The sequence below is a fragment of the Haemaphysalis longicornis genome, unplaced genomic scaffold (genome assembly GCF_048455015.1).
Source record: "Haemaphysalis longicornis isolate Haplotype H1 unplaced genomic scaffold, Haemaphysalis longicornis Haplotype H1 scaffold_8, whole genome shotgun sequence".
NCBI lineage: Eukaryota > Metazoa > Arthropoda > Arachnida > Ixodida > Ixodidae > Haemaphysalis > Haemaphysalis longicornis.
In genome coordinates, this window is record NW_027526445.1 from 38,386,380 (window position 1) to 38,404,442 (window position 18,063).

Here is an 18,063-nt window from a genome sequence, read left to right on the forward strand (position 1 = left end):
GGGTTCAACGCGCCGACGCAACGCAGGCGATGAGGCGCGCCGTAGTGGAGGGGTCTGGAGTAATTGTGACCACCTGGAGATCTTCAACGTGCGCCGAAATATCGTACACACGGGCGTTTTTGCTTTTCCCCTCCATCAGAAAAGCGGCCGCTGTGGCCGGGAACCGAACCCGCGACCTCGTGCTCAGCAGCGCAATGCCTACCGCCGATTCCGCCGCCAATCGCTGGTCTGGTCGTTCCCCATTGCCGCAGCGTCGCCACTGCTGTTCTCCTCGTCGCTTTCCATCGTCCACCCCGCCGACCACCTACTCCAGACTCTCCCAGGAAAGCTAGAAGACGCAGCCCCCGTAGGTGACTCTGCATTTTCCGGCCCACCTGAAAATCCTCTAATAACACTGTGAGCCGAAAAAACTTGTTTGACGTTAAAGTTGATGGTGCCGATGTGAGTGCACTCATTCACACAGGGGCGCAAGTATCGGTCATGAATGCAAAGCCTCGGTGTCGCCTGCGAAAAGTTTCAACGCCAGCCAATTTGTGTCTACGGGTCGCTGACGGAGGAACCCCTGCGGTCGCTGGTATGTGCCCCGCGCGCGTCACCATCACTGGCCATGACACAACAGTCCTGTTTCCCGTTTTAGACCACTGCACCCATGACCTTATTCTAGGCCATGATTTTTTGTGGGATCATTCAGCTCTCATCGATTAATCTCTCGGCCTCGTCCACCTCGACCTTCCAGTGACCCCAATCACCATAGAAGAACCCTTGCCGCATCTCTTCTGTCTCGAGGATGTTCATTTACAGCCTCAAACATTTACTTATGTCCCTCTGTTTATCTCTTCCCCTGCACCGGACGGGGATTACGTCGTCTCGCCAACCACAGCGGTGGTACTGGAGCGCAGTGTGAAACTACCACACGCAGTTGTCACACTCAAGCAAAGAAGAGCATCTCTTCCGTTTCTAAATTTCAGTTTTTCTGTCCAATTGCTGCCCAAAGGTATCACTCTTGGCCTTCTGTTCCCCTTAGGAGAGTACGACCTTTCTGTTTTACCTGCGGATCCCCAGAAGCACCCGGCAAAAGACTTTCCTAGCACGCTTCCCCAACCGAACCATACTCAACCATGTTGGTTTCCGATAGCTTGCCTGCCCAGTCCGATGAGATCGGCCGCCTGTCGCATCCTACTGGGACATTTTTGACCTCAAAGATCACCCCTTAGGTAAAGCTTCGTCGGTCACGCATCGAATTAATCCAGGAAGTGCAGGCCCCATTCACAAACGTCCGTGAAGAGTCTCCCGCGCTGAGAGCCGAGTAATCCAACAAGAAGTGGATAGGATGCTGGCAAAGGATATAATTGAGCCTTCCTGCAGCCCATGGGTTTCACCAGTGTGCTACTAAATAAAAAAGATTGCACATGGCGGCTTTGTATAGGCTATCGACACCTTAATGCCGTTACGAAGAAGGATGTTTATCCCCTTCCGCGGATAGACGAGGCCCTTGACTGCCTCTACGGAGCCAAGTATTTTTCATCCATCGACTTTCGGTCCCAATATTAGCAAATTGCCGTGGATGAAATGGACCTTCAGAAGACCACCTTCAAACTCCTGATTGTCTTTACTAATTCAAGGTGATGCTATTTGGCTGGCCTATGCCACGCTCCAGCAACATTTGAACAAATGATGGACTCACTGCTCGCGGGCTTTAAGTGGTTCACATGTCTGTTACTTCGACGATGATGTTATTTGGATGATGATGTTACTTGGATGATAGCCGTCATTTACCACCCGTCTCGAGCACTTTTCTGAGATTCTGGCACTTTTCCAACGGGCGGGTCTCCAGATGAATTCCATAAAATATCATTTCGGCAGTAGACAAACCACAATCCTGGGGCACCTCGTCGATGCAAGGGGAGTTCAACACGACCCCGACAAAGTTCGCGCCCTCCAGAATTCCTAGCACCGCACTCAGCAAAAGACGTTAGAAGCTTTCTAGGACTCTGTTCGTACTTCCGCCTTTTCATCAAGGACTTTGCTCACATTGGCCGACCCCTTACCGGCCTGCTGAAGAAAAACGTTTCGTTTTCCTGGGGCTCCGATCGAGTGGACGCTTTTCCCGCCTTAATTTCTATGCTCACCAATGCACCACTTCTGGCTCATTTTGATCCTCATGCTCCCACGGAAGTCCGCCCGGATGCTAGTGGTTACGGTATCGGGCTGCCTTGGTGTAACGACAAGGTGGACTGGAGCGTGTTATCGCCTATGCAAGCCACCTTCTTTCCACCCTAGAGCGCAACTACTCAATCACTGAAAGAGAATGTTTCGCTCTTGTGTGGTCGGTGAGCAAGTTTCGTCCTTATCTGCACGGCCGCTCGTTTACGCTCGTGGCAGGCCATCATGCGCTGTGCTGGCTCTCTTCGCTAAAGAACCCCGTAGGGAGTAGGGAAGCTAGGTCGGTGGTCATTGCGTCTCCAGGAGTATGTATTTGATGTCAAATACAAATCTGGACGTTTGCATCAAGACGCTGATTGCCTGTCCCGCCACCCTGTGGATCCACCCGACGACAATGACGATGACGATGCAGCTTTTCTATGCACTATATCTGACCTTCTTCACATTAGGGAAGAGCAGCTTCATGACCCGGCACTACAATTTATTATAGAGAACCTTAACTCGGCCTCACCTGACACTACAACGGCGATGCTTCTGCTCCTTGAAAACATCCTATACCGTCGCAATGTCCATCCCCGCGTTCCTGACCTGCTGCTCGTTGTTCCCCAGCACCTAAGCTCCACTGTTCTCCAGCAGCTTCATGACATTCCGACTACTGGGAATCTAGTCATCTCTAGCACTTATGAGCGAGTCTGTCGTCGATTCTTCTGTCCTGGTCTATACCATTCCGTACGCCGCTACGTCAGGGCTTGCGACGAGCGCCAACGCAGAAAAACGCCAACTTCGCTTCCGTCGGGCCAGCTCCAGCCCCTTCACATCTCGGCTGAACCTTTCTTCCGTGTAGGTTTGGACGTGCTTGGTCCTTTCCCTTTGTCCTCATCGGGAAACAAGTGGATTTCTGTCGCGACCGGTTACGCCACGAGTTACGCAATCACGCGTGGCCGACCAGCTGTACTACGGATGCGGCCGATTTTTTGCTTCGAGATATGATCATCCAGCATGGGGTGCCTTGGCAGTTGCTTAGTGACCACAGACGTTACTTCCTCTCCCAATTCATTCACGATATTTTTCGCTCATGTTTTGCTAAACACAAGCTATCTACAGCCTATCGCCTCCAAACTAAGGGCCTTACAGAACGCCTCAATCGCACCCTGACAGATATTCTTTCTTGCTACATTTCTGCAGATCATCTCGACTGGGACGTCATGCTGCACTATGTAACTTTCGCTTATAATTGACTCCCGCATGATACCGCAGGGTATCCACCATTCTGCCTTCTATTTGGCCGTGATCCCACTCTATTGGACACACTCCTCCCCACGTCGGGCGACCTACCGCTACGGCAAGCGGAGTACGCCCGCGAAGTCATTGCTTGCGCTTATCATGCGCGGCAGATAGCCCGCCACCGGCTTCCTTCCTCGCATGCTGGTCAGACGACTATTTACGACAGCAAACACCATGTGCCAAACTTCACTCCGGGAGCCCTTGGTCTTCTCTGGCAACCTAACCGCAAAGTGGGGCTTTCTGAAAACCTTCTGGCCCGCGACAGTGGCCCGTATCGCGAGTGACCGATGTCACGTGACAATATTTATTAGTGGAGCGAAGTTACACTTTCCTTCAATTGTATTATTCCTTATATATTAAGTGTAGTTACTTTAGTGAAGGTCTCCATTCGGCGACTATGCAAAGGTATTCCATCAATGTGCAAGCACATGAAAGAGCTCTCTGTAACCACGGTTTACCTATCAAGATTGTCTTAAATCTGCAAATAAGTTTGTTCGCACTTGGAGACAAGGCGCTTGGTCTCCTTCGAACGATTTCATACCATCCCCGTCACACCTGTTTTATATTTTTAGGTTGTGAAAACGCTCAGTGCGCGATCCGTGAGGTAAAAATATCGCACGCTCCATTTTAGTGCACTAAACCTTACCCTACATTAAGTGTAAAATGGCCTGATACTGGAGCAAAGAAATGGGAAACAATGCAATTCTTCTGTAGTCGCATTCGACTCATTCGTCTGGCTATTCAATGCCAGTTAAATTAGAGGCCATCGATATAAACAACTCAGAACTGAATAAATTACCGGCTATTTCTCTATAGAAGCCAGGCCCTGATTCTCCTCCCCACGAAGAGTCGATGTTTCAGAGCACGTCAATACAATTGTTATTCTAGTTAGTCGACGATAAAATGTCAGATTCTGTTGTTATCGAGCCATGCTCCAGCTCCGTGTACCCATGTGCGCCTTAGGGAAGCGCAAGTGAAACCGCCGTGCTTCTTCTTTACACGGTGTCATGTTGGTGCCCTAGCCTGCGACCATCGCTTAGTCACATTCCTCAGAAAACAGTATTTACATTTCGCTTTTTTGTGCAGTACTTTTTTATATTGTTCACTGAAAATGTTTTGCGCATCTGACGCGCGCCTAAGCAAGGAGGGCGTTTGGTTTTCTATTTTTGAATAAATTTTCTGTAATTAAGGCGACCTGAGTAATCATTAGGATAAACGAAGAAACACATTTCCTGGTAGCGTGAAACGAGATATGTATATGCTAAAGTAACAAACGTCGCAGAAGAAAAAGCAGCCTTTAAACTAAGCTACCAAGCACCAGAATCTTATATGAAAGACACAAACCCCCATGGCCCACTGCCGCGAAGCGTTCTTTTTGGTATTCTAACAAACCAGCCCGCATGGCTAACTCAACTTCTCTTACCCCCTCTTTTTATATGGGGCTGGAAGTTCCTCATAAAAACGTTCGAGCAGTTCCATGGCTAAAATGGGAAATAGAGCAAAAAACTACGTCGAATTTTGAATTTGTCGTGTAGCAAAAACGTTGACAAAATTAATACATGAGCAAGTAACGAAAAACTGGGGTAAAAACGAATTGATTCGGCGCTGTTATTAACTCTTGGCGTAGAAAGTTTTATTAAAAATTTGAAGATTTTCAAAGCCTCGTTAACGTTAAACAACTCAATAAAATTACCGTCACAAAAATTTGCTCCTAGGCATTGATAATAAAGCAATATCACGCACGGCATGCTTTGATAAACCATATCCAGTAAACATACCGCCTCAGTGGTCTAAAACAAGCCCTAATATCATTATGTAATCAGAACCAGAGCATTAAGCTTACCAGCTGCCTAAGCAATGCGTTCCCGACTCTGTTTTTTCTTAGCTCTAGGAGACAGAAAGTATATCGTTTTGCCGTTCGTATGTAACAACATCATCATGACCCCTGCAACGCTTATAATGATCATCACCTGCACTCCACAATCGTCCTTGTACACTGCGATGGTCTTGGATGAAGCCGAGCCACGCGCACAAAATAAACCAGGCTTCCGTTCGTGCAAGTCGACCGGTGCCATCTTTTTCTTGCCTATCTTGCGTTCTACAACGGGTGACTCGTGGATGGTAGGTGATGACCGCTCCACGTCACGAGCAGAACGGGGACTATGGCTGACGACGACCAGAATATCTCTTCCTCTCGGCTACAATCACCACCTATGCCGCTGCACCCCGGCTACCCCATGCAGGGTCGGAATCCGACCACCTGGCAGGTTGAGCGCTGCTCTGAGCTCACCAAAATTACCTCCCAGTCAATGATGTACCGCCGCGTCAGTGCATCGCTCCCAGATAATGTGGCGGATGAAGTCGAGGACATTGCCGCAGCTTGCACCGTCCCTTTACCGGCAAGACCATACGGCCAAATTAGAGCTGCCCTGCTAGGGGCCTCTCCTGAGTATTCTTTCCTCCATGGTTCTGCAACTCTTACACGTAGCTTATTTAGTGGTTCTAGCTGGAACGAGCAGGGGCAACTCGGCCACTTCTGGAAGTAACGTCACTTTTCGCCCTTTCGCCGACGATTCCCTTCGACAAAACGTTCTCAGCGTAGTTTTGCCGGGCCTGGCATCTGCTATCAGCACCGAAACTTTGGAAATCAGGCTGGACACTGTCGGCTTCCATGCTCCCGATCGTGGACCTGCGTGGCCGAACACTGTCGGCGGGAAGTGGTGCCGGCCTCAGTTCCGTGTGAAAGAACTTCCACCCGTTGCTGATTGAACTGCGCACCCGCTCATACCCGTGAGGCACAACCTGTGTATGCCATCCAGCTACCTTCTCTTTCTACTGTTCCCAAAGCACTCCGCTCTAGGGGGAAGCCTGTGGCAGTGTCATCACAACTCCAACGCCATTCATCATCACCGCCTGCACTCCCCCATCGTTATTGTCCATTGTGATGGTGTTGGAAGAAGCCAAGTCACGCCCACAGACAAAATCACGCTCCCGGTGCGGCAAGACGTCTGGTGCCGTCTACTTGCCTGAAATGTGTTCTGCAGTTCATACGTTTCAAAGTGGCTTTGTCGCCATGTGTGCTTCCCTTTATTATTCAACTTGGCCCATATGGGCGGCAGCACACCTGTTCGTAATGGTTAGACTGAACATTGAGATAAATGGCGATTGCGATGGGCGTAATTATCTTTTATTGCGAAAACATCATGAATGTACGCGCCACCATAAAAATCCTTTTGTGTGCGAAAAGAGTTTTCGCAAATATTTTTTATATTTAATTGCTTCTTGTATTTATAATTTTGAAAGCTTGCAGTTGGACACACGGTGGCAATAGAAGACTGTAAAGGAAAACATATAAAGCACGTAGTTTAACGCAGGGCTTAACATGTGGCAGCGACTCATGCCCCACCACATACTTCGGCAGAACTCCGTTTGTCGTCGTACCGGTTCATAAAGGCGAGCAGCTCTTTGTAGAGATATAGCCCATTGGTTGTTGAGATCAAGAAGTGAACGTGCGTGTAAAATGGGTCATCGATGAAGTGGCTTTTCTTGACGCGCCGATTGAGTGTCCTCAGAAGCTCTCGGACGTCGTCCGGTGGAATGAGCTCATCACCTTCGCTCCAGAAGATGCCCAGGTCTGTTTTTACGTTAGAAATTTTGTACTCAGGAACGGATCGCTGCGAAAAAAACACACCAACGTCATTAGTGTTTTTCTCAAAATCACATGTTATAGAAAATGTATCGCCACATTGCGCTTGGTAGAAGTGTTTGGGGCCGCATGTGTGAGCACATGCATTCTGACTTCACTAGACTTGGAAAACTAACACGTTTTTTCTTGAAAGTAGATTTGGCAGTCTTTTCAAAAAAACAAAACTTAGCGTTGCTTCAAACGTGTTATATGGGCATTACTGACGCTCAATAACATCGAATTTAACAGTAGCATTTGGTTGGGGGTAACAAACAGGCCAAGGGGTTTGAGCACGTTGAACGGCCACCGGAGGGAGAGAGATAAAACAGTTTACTGGGCATAATAGTGGGAAAAGAACCGGCCACCAGACGACCTTGTGTAAAACAACAGTACCGATAGTACTCCACACAGACAGGGAGATATCCCCCGATGCGTAGTTGTGTTGACAATGATGCACAACCTTCTTAAGAGACCTCTCTGAAAACCAAATATCCACTTCGTCGTCAGCTGCATAGTTGGACACCTTGAAATGTGTCTGGGAGCAGGATTCGTATGCCCGAATGCCGGTCGCCCGTTCGCTGGGCTGGCCCGTTCACTGGGCTGGGCTGGTCGAGCGCGAGGCGCGAGCTGGGCCCGTGCCCCCGTTCCGGTGCAGCGGCCTCAATTCATTATCCACAACACACTCCCGCCGCCCCCAAGGTGCGCATGCGCAGAAGTATGAAAACAACTGGGAGTTTGAGGCCGATACACAAATGCACCCAGGTGCGATGCTGACAAAAGGCATTCGGAGGCGCACTACGAAGTTCAAAAGGGGAGCAAAGGCATAAGTCACGGGGAAGGAAAGAGTACGTGTGGAGATACTATCATGAACATCTCGTCGTGCACCCTGAGCCCATCGGCCCAAATGAGAATGCACCGCTACTGGAAGTAGGACACAACCGTAGACCGAGGTAGTCCCGCCAGCCGTGGATCATATCCTCCAGCCTATTTATCCAGAGCAGCAGGCACACGTCTTTCTCATCGTGTTCAGCTTGCGGCGGCAAGCTTCCTTTGATCCCGCCTGCTAACTTCCCTTCATCCTCATTGGATAACCTTGTTGTGGCTGATGGCAAGGCAGCAACGAGGTACTTCTGGTCATGGCTGGCAGCACGATGATACCCGGTGTCTCAGTCGCCGTCCTTGTCGCCTCCCGGTTTGCAGCCACCGCCAGGATCGTAAAGGAATTCGTACGGCATGCGAAATGTCAAGGTTACCCCGCAGTCGCCCACCGCAAGCGCCCTCACCAAACGTACACCACACGAGCGATGGCCGGGAACTCTGTGTCCTGCCCGGTCCCCTCCTAGCCCTCCGTAACCACCAGGATCATAGGAAAATTGGCCATGCTGGCGGCCCAGTCTGCGGTTAACAGGCGCAGTCGTGTGCCCCTTGCAGGCACGTGCGTCGTCAGTACAGAGCGGCATGGCTGGTAGCTGGAGAGCAATGATCACTCCTTGTCGTGAGCTGCAGGGATCCTGATCATGAGGTGCGCAACCGTGCGTCCGGAACGGTGATCGTGGCAGTGGACGGTGTGGCTTCAAGGAGCTTTCCGGAGGGGGGGGGCGCCAAGCGCGGCAGTTGAAGCTGCCCGGTTGCCGTTCACGAGCTTGCCGCAACCAGAGTCACCTGAGGGTTCGTGAAATCCAACTCGGAAGGCCGGTGCGCCGATCAGCGTCGTGGACACCAGGAAGCGCTGACTCCAGCTGAGATGCCAACGGAGAAGTCGGCGCCGGGGGCAACACGGCCATCGTCCTACAAGTGGGAACGGCACCCGCTCGCGACCCTTAACGACCACAAGCGGCAGCGATATCCGAAGCGTCGCAGAACAACGCTGGACGGGTCCACATCACCGTACATGGTGGTGATGGGGTCACTGGAGTGGTCAGTTCCGTGTCCATCCTGGACGACGACGCAGTCACCGCAGGGCAGGCGGCTGGGTACACCCAGTTGTGCCTCAATGAAATCGGTCGTGCTCTCCGCTGGTCTCTCTGGCGGGTCGGACTCATCGGCAGCAGTGAGTACGTTTGGACGTTCAGAAACGCACGGCTCACACGCTGCGGGAACATTCGCGACCTTGTCAGCCTCCGCGGCTATCCTGCTCTCACCGGAGGGCACCCCGGGGCTGCCGGGCCGGATGACGGCGGAGTAATGGTTTGGTGCTCCGGTGCACCGAACAGCCACTAGCGAAGAAACAGCAGATGGTCTGGCGAAGTACACCTGTGGGCGGATAGTGACGACCTTTTCGTCGTACTCGTAGCTGTCGAGCAAATCGACTTCCAGCTCGTCCACTTCAATTATCTCAAGGATGCGCGTATCGAGGGACTCAAATTCCTCGTACCTGCTGTTTACGACGCGCAGGTGCAATCGGATCTGGCCGGTCGACGTGAGCGGATCCTGCAGCAGCAATTGAATGGCAGCTACGCCCCTTTTGACGGCTTCCCTCACAATGTCACGGTGGCGGCGTAGTTCCACCATGGCAGACGGCGCGAACGCAGGCGACCGGGTGTCCTAGGCACGAGCACGAGTGACAGACAGGGTTAGATGACGAGGCTCGCAGAATTGGGTAGCTTCCAGGGGACCCCAGGCCTAGCGTACTCGAAGATTGCACCGCATCAGGTCAGGTCTGCTCGTGGGTTGTCTCCCGGGTTTAACGTCACCAGAATGTCGCGGATAGCGACGAACAAGGAAGCCCGACAGCCGGTCGCCCTTTCGCTGCGCCGATCAGGAACCAACTGCCACGAGCACGAGGCGCGAGCTAGGCTCGTACCCCTGTGCCCCTGCAGTCCTGTCTATTTTATTCATTATCATCGTCAACATGCCCCAAATGGCGAAGCTGTTCTTGGGGAGTCCAAGGAACGTGCTACGGAGAACTAAGTAGCTGAAGTTGCCTCGAGGAAGCGGTTCCAGCAGGGCCGCCACTACAAATGAAACTCGCTTTCATTACCTACATCTTTGTACAATAACTCACGTCTATACCATTCGAAGAGTCTACGGGAAATTATTGTAAAGCACAAGGTTCCCTGAACGGAGAAGTAGGTGTATTATTTATCGTGGGAAAAACCTCAAAATCGGCGTTCCGCGAAAGCCCTGATCCTGCGTGGCCGTTACCGAATGTGGCCCCAAAGACGACTGAAAGTGGAAGAAGAATAAAACTCAACGAAAGAAAGTTTGCGTTCTTTGGTATTCAAACCAGGGTCCTTCGGAATGTGAGGCAAACACGTATCCATTGGGTCACAGCCAATCTTGGGCGCAGGTGGCAAGAATTGAAAGTTGTTACTGCGTTGTCGACCTCGAACACACGGGGAGGCATTGGAAGTAACAACTTCCAATTCTTGCCACCTGCGCCCAAGATTGGCTGTGACTCAATGGATACGTGTTTGCCTCACATTCCGAAGGACCCTGGTTTGAATACCAAAGAACCCAAACTTTCTTTCGTTGAGTTTTATTCTTCTTCCACTTTCAGTCGTCTTTGGGGCCACATTCGGTAACGGCCACGCAGGATCAGGGCTTTCGCGGAACGCCGATTTTGAGGTTTTTCCCACGATAAATAATACACCTACTTCTCCATTCAGGGAACCTTGTGCTTTACAATAATTTCCCGTAGACTCTTCGAATGGTATAGACGTGAGTTATTGTACAAAGTTGTAGGTAATGTAAGCAAGTTTCATTTGTAGTGGCGGCCCTACTGCAAACGCTTCCTCGAGGCCTAGAGTAATCATCTGTGCAAGCTGAGAAGTGGTAAAGCTCGTTTACCTTAAAGCGTATACGCTGGGCAAACACGGGTGATTATTCCTGCGTCTTAATTTAGTGAAGAGAAGCCAAAAAATGATCCGCACTAGGATCACGAGAGAATACAATAAAAATCGTCAGCGCACTGTTCGCTTCAGTGTATTCGCGGCTCCATTATTGCATGAAGCTACAGTATTCTCTCAGTGCATTGATCAATCTAAAATGTTATGCTTTCGGTTTTCAACACAGGAGCAGTTTTAAGTGTCGTTTCGTCGTTTTTAAAGGTCTACTAGCATCAATGTTTTTTAACAACTCAAAAGATGAAAGGAACAAGCTTGGGTAAAGTTTTCTAATCTAGAAAGCTGCAGCAGAGAATATAGATAATAGCGGAATTCTAAACGAGCCAGCGTAGAAACTGTGGTACGAGGAAAAGAGTGGGGAAGGGGCGAAGGGTTACCCGCCAAACTAGACCTGCCAGCATCTCTACCCCATTTCTATTCAGATCTAGAAGTTAGGGTATAGTAAACACCTAGATGATTTCGTTACTATATAGATACGTATCAATAAAGACAAGAAAAAAAAACTACAAGTTGCCACGAAAAGAGCGTGTTGCATAAGTAGCCTGGAAGAAATGACGTGTTCATTTCTCTGCACATTTCCTAACAAAATACGTGTAAATCTGTGTGTTAAAACAGAAAAGTGAGATTAGCCTCTGCCTAAATTCATGTCCCGTTTTTTTCATGATGTTGAAATTCCTGGTACAATCTCAGTTAGGCATTGTTCAAAAACAAGATGTAAAATAAGGCTTTGTTTGAAAGTTAGAGCTAAGAAAAGAGAAGAAGCTTCATTTATACCCGGTAGCTCATAAATTGCAGGGATTGCACCCTGCGTAGACATAGAAATTACAGCCTAACTACGCGTAATCAGAGCGATTAGTAACTGTACGATGCGAATGCCAGCAGAACAGACTATAAAAATCTCCATGCCAACCGACATACGTAATTCTAAACCAAATAGTACGAATAAGTCGAGAGAAATGGAGAAAAATCACAGCTGGAGCAGGTGGCAAAGTGTGTCATCGAAGGTGATTATCCACAATTGCGGTTAGAACATGGCGGTATTTGAGAGACAGCCAAGGAAGGTCACGTTTAGTAACATCGAAGGAACTGCTTAGTATTTGCAGACACCATCTATGCGCACGGAAATGAAACATATTCGCTGAAACAAAACCGTTGAATACTGCATTCATGGAATCTTTAAAGAGTCTAAAATAACTTGTGAACAGTCGTCTCGGCAAAATCTGAGCCCAGCAGTGTAACAAGAAAGTGAGTAGACGAAGAACTAAAATTACGATGCACACAAGGTACCGGTGCCGAATATTATTTGGTAGGAATACGCATTAAGAGAGCCAATAACATAAAGATGCACAGGAGACAACACGACATATCATTGTAATATAGCACGTCACTGTAAGCTCGCTATATGTGAGTAATCCGAGGGAGCGCCATCACACTAATTGAAATGAAGAAGTCTGGTGAGGCCAGCTTGAAAATATTTCCCTATCAGCCGATGTTTCCTGTATGCATGTTCTTTACAAAACTTTTTCTAACAGTAGAGACCTAGCGTTTCCATTGGCTGGAGAGTATGTTATATAAGGCAACTGACGCCCAGTGCCCGATTCGCGACATTCAAAATGTAACGGAGAGACTTGGGGAATGCAGCCAGCCTCTGTGGGCATTGTGTGGGCATTGTGTGGGCCTGTGGGCATTGACAAAATAGTAGAGGGAAAAGTGGAAATAGGATAGTTATCCCTCAGAAATAAGTTCTGGAGGGCGTTCATCATCAAATTAAGTAAATAGAGCACGTGGTGCAGCCTTGCCCATCCGATAGTTCGTTTCCAGCTTGTAGCAAAAGTGCGTGGTTCGCGTCTTAGCCCCGAAACTGGCGCACGTAAATAAAGCAGTGATTTTTATTGGCACCACGTTCCCCTCGTGGTCGAGCTAGAAACAAACTTTGCTACCCTTTTTTTCCCGAACCTCGCACTGGAACATCTCATCTTCCTGCGTGTGGCCTGGGCCTGGTGAGGTTGATTTAGGGGCTATGAATTTTCCTACACACTTGCTAAGCAACACGTTCTTCTTAGCGCGAACGTATTATAAGCATACCTTGACAGATATCCCGACCCTGGAAAATCGTTAACTCTTTTACGCCTCCAGCATTTCCAGTTTACGAGTGGCTTGCGCCAAGGTTGATCCAAAGAAGAGGGAGGGGCAACGCGGGTATGCGACGGCCGGAAGCTGCGCCCAACATCACTATTTGGCGCCCAGTTGCTGGAAGCCGTAATCTTTGGACTAAGTATTTATTGTACTCAGTGCACCTTAGGTTGCAGGCAAATAGCATAGAATCGCAAGGCAAAAGGCTAGACCCAAGCTCTAATGACCGGTCTAAGGTGACTGATGTTTATTTAGTTAAGTGACATTTCCGCCGAGTAGGACATTACCGGAGGGAAGTACTACTAGAAAATGTTTGATAACCAGGAACGTATGCTGCTGCAGTGCCCGTAGCAATATACAGTACTCCTCGATATTCATAACGAGGCATATAATGAGCTAACTTAGAAGCAATTATTGGTAAGACTGCAAGCTATAAGTGGGCCGACCACTTGTACCCTTTCCCATTCCTGTATGGGTACTTTGAAGCCTGTCAATGTGACACTTATCGACGGACTAGCCTCCACCGCCTACGGGTGTGGAACCTTTTACAAAAAGGCAACATCACTGGCTCCTAGCCACATTTTATTATTGGCCCAGCCGAACTGTAGGTGGCGATGTTTTGTCAATTTTTATCCACTTCAGGCCGATATTTGTATCGAAATAAACCATTCCCACTGACACGTACAAGTCATGGTAAAGACTTGATGTTTTCACTTGCAAACAAAATGAGCCCTAGGCAGAAATTACAACTCCCGTCTAATAAATTGGTTCAGGGGCGTTGTCTTCAACTAGAGGCTATTGATTTTCTGACAAAACTGAGCAGGTCTAAGACTGAGCCAACAAATAATAAGATCTGCACTTCCGTGGTTCAGCTTCACCAGATAGTAGCACTCGAGCGGCTAAAAGCAACTTCGGCAAATAACGCCAACGTGCTTACCGTTTGGCTGGAAAATGTGATCACCCACCCTTTTCTTCCCCTTCTCCGCCCTGAGTGACGGGAGAAGCTGATTACCAGCGACCACCAGCAACTTCGGGCACCAAAGGCATCGGTCGCGCGGTCATCACTTTCATTCCCGGACTTGGGATCCACTCCTACTTTATTATTTTATTATAAAGTTTCGTACTACTACTACAACTGCTGCTGCTACTAATACTAATACTACTACTACTACTACTACTACTACTACTACTCTGTGCAGGGGCACGGCGCAATGGTGATATTTAAGGTTGCTTCTATGATGACACAGTGCAGACCATACCTTCAGGTAAATTCTTGACTCGCCGAAATTTTTTTTTCAGCTGCCTGTACAGGCCACTAGGATGACTGCGGGAAAGGCAACCAGATTAGTGCCTCTGAATGCAACCCCAAAATGTGGTGATAGATTGCGCCATGGAGACAGCGTTCTAAATAATGTGGTTGTATTGCAATTTTATGAGTAACAGCTAACAAAAAATTTAAACATAGAACTTATTTGGGATAGTAATTTGCAAGGGGGCTTTTATATAGAATGTTAAAAAATGCGTGGCATGCGGTATTTTAAAGCAACTGTACCGCTTCAAAGAATAAGGAGCGCTCAAAGAAGAGGTACAGAATGAAACAGAAGAACGAATACAACGTCATAATCCTAGCAGTTCCTTCAAAGTTATTACGCTCGCAGCAGTACGTTGCAGTGTGGCGTTTTGTGTGCCCACTATACTTTCAAGTGACATGAATGTGACTCTCTGGATGCATAAATGTGTGCTACCGGCGGCTTGTTTTCCTAAGGGTCCAACAACATAGGAAAAAAAAGAGCAGAAACCTGCCTCTAGGTTGACCAATTGGTCTTGAACCGATGTCGACTATGGCCTAAAGTGTCCACATGAGAGTCACTTCAGTTGCTTCTTGCAGAATTACTATTTTTATGCTGCTGACACAGGAAAGCTGTTGGCCGACCGGTACTGCGGGCCAAGTTTTTGGTGTGCCCGGTTAACCTGTGTTTTATTTTGTTATGCACGCGCTATTACACGGCTGCAGCCAGTGCAAAAGAACCACGTATAAGATTTTGTTGTATTTTGTTTGTTATAATGTACGTGGTGCATGGAAAGCCTTCCAGTAGGTTACAATTGAGCATGCCCTTACGCGTAGCTGTTTCTGGCCACTGTCGGCGTACGGCAGTGAGGGCGCCGTTTGGGGACCCCAACCATGAGAGCCTCTTGTATATGCCAGCGGGGTGAGCACATTTACGAATCTATCGGATATTGCCGCATAGTGAAATGGTCCGGGAAACAGGATATCGGAAGCAAATCTAGAGTGTCTTGCGGGGCAAAACAGTCAATCAATTTGTGCTTGGAAAACTCTACGCCAACAGCTCAGTTGAGGCACAAAGCAATGCTAACGCGAAAACATTTCGCTTATGTTTGTCGTTTAGCGTGACAAGTCTTGTAAAGTTTGACCTTCATCTGGAGGTTGCTTCATCTAGTTTCGAAAACCTTGTTTGCAGCTAAAAAGTGTGTGTTTGACTAATCTTCACTTGTTTTAACGAGAAGTTTAACTAGTTTGGCCCCTCTTTTTCAATTAATGTAAAACTTCTACTGAATAACAATATCGCAATTTCAAAAATATCATTTGTTTTGGTAATACAATTTTAGAACTAATAAAATATTAGCTTGCTTTAGCCGAGCTCAGTGCAGTTTTAAGCAACAACGAAAATTTTACTGTATGCAGTTTAGGGTTTTGGGTAGTCTAGGGTTTTACCAATTTTCTATAAAGTGTCAATAATTTAAGTTATGGAGTAACTTAAAATTACTGATTTATAATACTGCCGTCATGCGAATTATAGTTAAGTCAGTTGTAATGGCAACTCTTTGCGATTGCAATGGAATTTGTCCCGAGAGGCGTTACAATAACTAAAGTTCACGCTATTATTTCAATACTACGTATCGAGGAGTCTAAATATTTTTATTCCAAAAAAACAAAAGAAAACTTTATTACGCTCTGGTGCTGTGAATACTAAATAGAGCTTTAAAAATTGAGGTTGAAATAAATTGAAAGTCGTCAACGTAGTAAAAGCCATGTCCACTGCCACACTCATTGTAAGGAACGAAGTCTACACAGGAGTCCACCACAGCTACGCGATTATCCACGCCACAGAAAAGACGATTACACTAATATTTGCTTCGCGCATGCGCCGCGGTTCTTTTTACCCCTATGGACAAAAGGCTATACAATTCCTCCATGATCCACCTTTGTTAGCAGTTCGCAAGGCGTTGTCGTCTCCAGGGCAATGACATTCAATTATTCTTCTAGCAACCGTGATCAGAGCTGTGTTAAATTTAAATGTCTTAAAATGGGATGTTAAGGCACAGGTAAGATTATTTTGCAAGTGTTGAAATTGTTGCGGTTACAGAAGTAGTAGTTGTGCGACATTTTGAAACTATATGATCATTAGAAGTGAGATTAGTAATGATATAATTACCCCTCAAATGCGTACATTCAAAGCCACCTCATAAAAGTTTTTTTCTCCCTCTCCTTCATATCGCAAAGAATGAGGAGCATAATCGAGAACCCAGCCCTTGTTCCTGTGCAGATTGCGGGCGCCAGTTCTGGCTCAAACCCCCTTTTTAAATCATATTTGACTAGGTTTGAATTACCAGCTTGTTTAGGAAACCTACTGTGGCAGGAATAGTGCCAGTGTAAGCCATATTTGAACATTACAAAGTCATAATTTCTACTCTCCGACACAAAATCAAGGAAGTGGAACTGGATTGCGATGCGCTAAGCCACGTTGACATAAGTAATAGACATGTAAAAAGTGCTCATATAATGAGTACCAAATTGCACAGAGTAGTTTCCCCCGTAATACAGGGATGTTATTACTGAGCCGTCGGCTAATTTATCTACGGCGATGTTTCATATCATTCTCTGCAGGTATCATATGAAGGAAAAACTGCTTTCTTTCTTTGTTGCTGGCTGTTTTGAGAAACTTATACCGTGCAAGCTTCTTTAGTGAGTAAATGACTGCGTAGAATAGTTGATGTTACTCTTATTTCATCAGCCCCGAAAGATACAAAGAGCAATTCTCATGGCTCCCACAAACAGTGACATGAATTTCTTTTGCAACTCGTCAACCATCAGTAACTATGGATGACTAGTAGCACGTGATACTGGATTCAAAGGTACAAACCTTTCCATAATAGTCTTTGTTGTAAAAAGCTCCGTAATCAAATTTTTGGAATTTCTTTGACTTTACGAGCTGGAAAGAGGCAACAAAAGAGAAAGAGATCATTATTTTACAAGTATCGAAAGAAATTCTGAAAGCAAAGTTGGCCACCTTCTAGCGAACACGCCAACGCTATCATTCCGTCATGCCCAAAGCCGAATTATAAATTCTGCTTTCGGCATCCTACTCCCAATTGTACCTGGTTAGTTAAAGTCGAAACTACCCCTCAAGAAGTGCTTGCTTGTCCTCTACGCGGTATATTTTACTGCGAATACACACAGCTCTTCAGGTCTGGAAATGTGATATAGGGAGGAAACAAACAATACACACACAGCACCGGCGCATTTTATCACAGAAAATAAAGGCCATTCTGGAATACTAAGTCGTTAATATTGATTGCAGTGACAGACTGTGGTGACATGTTTACCTAAAGCACACAAAAACACACGCGCATTCCTCCCCGAGGCCGTCATCATAATTGTGAAAGGCCAGTGAGTGGGCATTGTCTCTCTTAATTTTGGTTGCCTTCATTTATGACTCCGCTGCTAATTCTTCTGGATTCAACATCTCTGTAACTCTTCTGTGGAGTAATTGTTAAACTCGTGGCTGCAGGCGTGCAAAGGAGTGCAATGCTTCCCGACTGACCGTTCATTCACCACTGTTTCACGTGCTGGACGGGACCACTGGACTGCATCTGGGGGCTGTTATCATCGGCCCAATCATCGGTAACTACTCAACGTTAGTGGAGGCCGAT

The 18,063-nt window shown here is 47.5% G+C and overlaps 1 protein-coding gene across 4 annotated transcripts in view; it reads right to left on the reverse strand.

The window, feature by feature from the left end:
- Positions 1-6,620: 6,620 nt before the first annotated feature.
- Positions 6,621-18,063, reverse strand: part of LOC144148810 (lipase 3-like) — a 63,299-nt gene continuing 51,856 nt past the window's right edge. For 2 of the 4 annotated variants that reach the window (XM_077680326.1, XM_077680324.1), the window contains 2 exons: positions 17,274-17,342; positions 6,621-7,121 (listed from right to left, as the gene is read on the reverse strand). In XM_077680326.1, coding sequence (XP_077536452.1) covers positions 6,843-7,121; positions 17,274-17,342 — 348 coding nt within the window. In that variant the 3' untranslated portion in view covers positions 6,621-6,842. The remainder of the gene's footprint in view (positions 7,122-17,273; positions 17,343-18,063) is intronic. The other 2 variants (XM_077680327.1, XM_077680325.1) reach the window with 1 other exon arrangement.